Source organism: Boleophthalmus pectinirostris, unplaced genomic scaffold (assembly GCF_026225935.1).
Source record: "Boleophthalmus pectinirostris isolate CB_2022bp ecotype Guang Dong unplaced genomic scaffold, ASM2622593v1 HiC_scaffold_8, whole genome shotgun sequence".
Classification (NCBI taxonomy): domain Eukaryota; kingdom Metazoa; phylum Chordata; class Actinopteri; order Gobiiformes; family Gobiidae; genus Boleophthalmus; species Boleophthalmus pectinirostris.
In genome coordinates, this window is record NW_026571515.1 from 38,731,992 (window position 1) to 38,734,412 (window position 2,421).

Below are 2,421 nucleotides of genomic sequence, written 5' to 3' on the forward strand. Positions count from 1 at the left end.
AACACACACACATACATACAAACACATAAACATACATACACACAAACATACAAACACACAAACATACATACATACACACAAACACACACTCACATATATATACACACATATATATATATATACATATATTTATTTACTGATGAGTATATAGACTGATTTGACATAACAACAGAACACAACAGCAGAGTATAAATCTTAAAGCTGCACTTCTTACTAGAGCAGAGTCCATGTTTTCCAGGGTATTTGGCCAGTCAAAACTCCAAATAAAATAAATGCAAGTTTAATGCATTTTGGAACATTCCAAATCTGTAACTAAGACAGGGCTGTCCACACTACAGCCCAGCGGCCCGCACACCAGTTTTTATTGGCCCTCAGGGCTTCCACTCAAATGGCTCGTAATCACAGACTTTAATTCTGACAGCAAATTAAATTAAATTCCACTAAAACTTGAAGAGCATCACAGTGTGACACTGTGATCACTGTGATACAGACTGAACATGAATGTGTGGAGCTTTATGAAGGTACACGACTCTGTCAGAAATAAAACATGCATCATACACACTCACCTGAACAATGTCCACTCTGCAAACATGACAGGGCCCATGTGACGCTGCTCTCTGATCTATGCTCTAATGTTTCCTCATCACAGACAGACATGGAGTTGTGTTTTGTTTCATTCACACATTTAACACACAAACCCTGCATATCCAGGCTGAGAGAGGACGCTCTGTTCCACCTTGTGATGTCATGAACGTTATGAATACAGGAAGTGCTCCATTGTGTTTTCAAACTCAATACTCCTTCACTAGAATCATTTGGCCCTGGAATTGCAATTTCTACAGAACAAAAACTAAAAGGTAGCTGTTGTTTTGAAAGCGACCACTTCATGACATCACAAGGTGCAACAGAGCATTTGGAGCTTTGCAGATGTAGACGGACTAATAAACACAACTCCAGGCATGTTTCTGATGCAGTAACAACATTCTTACATGTGTTAAAAAGTCTTCTTACCTCGATGGCCAACAGTCTGTTATCCAGGTAGTCCATGAGTCCCTGGTAGTAGTTTTGCGCTGCAGTTAGTGTCCAGAATGCAGAGAGTACAAACAGAAAAGCCTGCTTCATTGTGATCCACGGCAAAAGTTTATGTGCGTCTGTTTGGGAAATGTACAGTCCCTCTCTCCTTTTCCCCGTGTGCAGCTGCTATCCTCATCTGCAATCCTCAAACAACCAGGAGCATTGTATGGTGAGCACAGAGCAGGGCACAGACTGCAGGAGGGACGAGGTGAGATGGTCAGAGAGGAGGAGGAGGAGGAGGAGGAGAGGAGGAGGAGAGGAGTCTTTCAATGGACTCACTTTGCTGGAAAGTTTGGAGCAACTTTCTGGGAGGAGCATGACTGTCCTGTAAGAGCAAAAACAGAAGCAGTCAGTAATTACTGTTAATGATGAAATCAAATAGGCATCCTGTATGGAGGATGGATGTTCCTCATTATGTCTTGCTTTCCTCTAATCAAACTCACATCAGACTGACCTGTGTGTCACTCTGAACTGAATTCTTCACATGATCAATCTGGAACAACTCAACGAAAGAGATCGGAAAACGCAAAATGTTATGAATACTGTGGATCTCTTTGGAAGTTTTTAGGATTTATTTTGAAATATGTTGGGCTTCTTAATTGAGTTGTGTCCACTGTGCCCATGAAGAAAGGTTTTTAATTGGTTTGATTGATTGATTGAATCTGATTGGTGGAAGCGTCACAACAGCTAAACAAGATGAAAAATCAAACTTTTGTTACATTGAAAAGCACATGGTCCCTGTCCACAAATGCACAAAGTTCTTACCCTCTGCACACAGTGTTGGGAAGGTGACTTTTAAAATGTATTCAGATCACATGTATGAAGTACATGTGTCGGTGTTACCACGTTTGTGTTGGTTCCTTTTGGCTCTTTGCCTTTGGCTTCTACACAAACCTCAATGCTTCGATATGATTGGTCCGCCCAGTTATCCTTACATGCCAAGATGGATTCCCTTAAGTTTGTGAACTCACACGTATCGCGGAGATCTATGTCCTGTTCAAGATGAGGTTTCCTCTGGGCACTCCAGTTTCCCCCGTCAACCCAAAACATGTACAACAAGTCAAATCCTCCAGCCATGGTAGTCCTGACTAAGGCTGCGTTCAGACTGCAGGGCTTAACGCTCAATTCTGATTTTTTTGTGAAATCCGATGTTTTTGTGAGGTCGTTCACATTTCCAATTAAATGCAACTTGTATGTGATCCCCTGTGTGAACGTTAAACGGCCCGAAAGTGTCCCGCATGTGCACTGGAGACACGACGACGTCAACTGCTGCGACAACATGGACGCAGCATTGAGCACCTGGAGATTTTAAAGCTCCTCTTGTATTGGAGCCAACATGAATAACTT

The 2,421-nt window shown here is 42.0% G+C and overlaps 1 protein-coding gene across 1 annotated transcript in view; it reads right to left on the bottom strand.

The window, feature by feature from the left end:
- Window positions 1-1,122, bottom strand: part of olfml3a (olfactomedin-like 3a) — a 44,121-nt gene extending 42,999 nt beyond the window's left edge. The window contains exon 1 of the mRNA XM_020922236.2: window positions 1,012-1,122. Coding sequence (XP_020777895.2) covers window positions 1,012-1,122 — 111 coding nt within the window. The remainder of the gene's footprint in view (window positions 1-1,011) is intronic.
- Window positions 1,123-2,421: the final 1,299 nt, after the last annotated feature.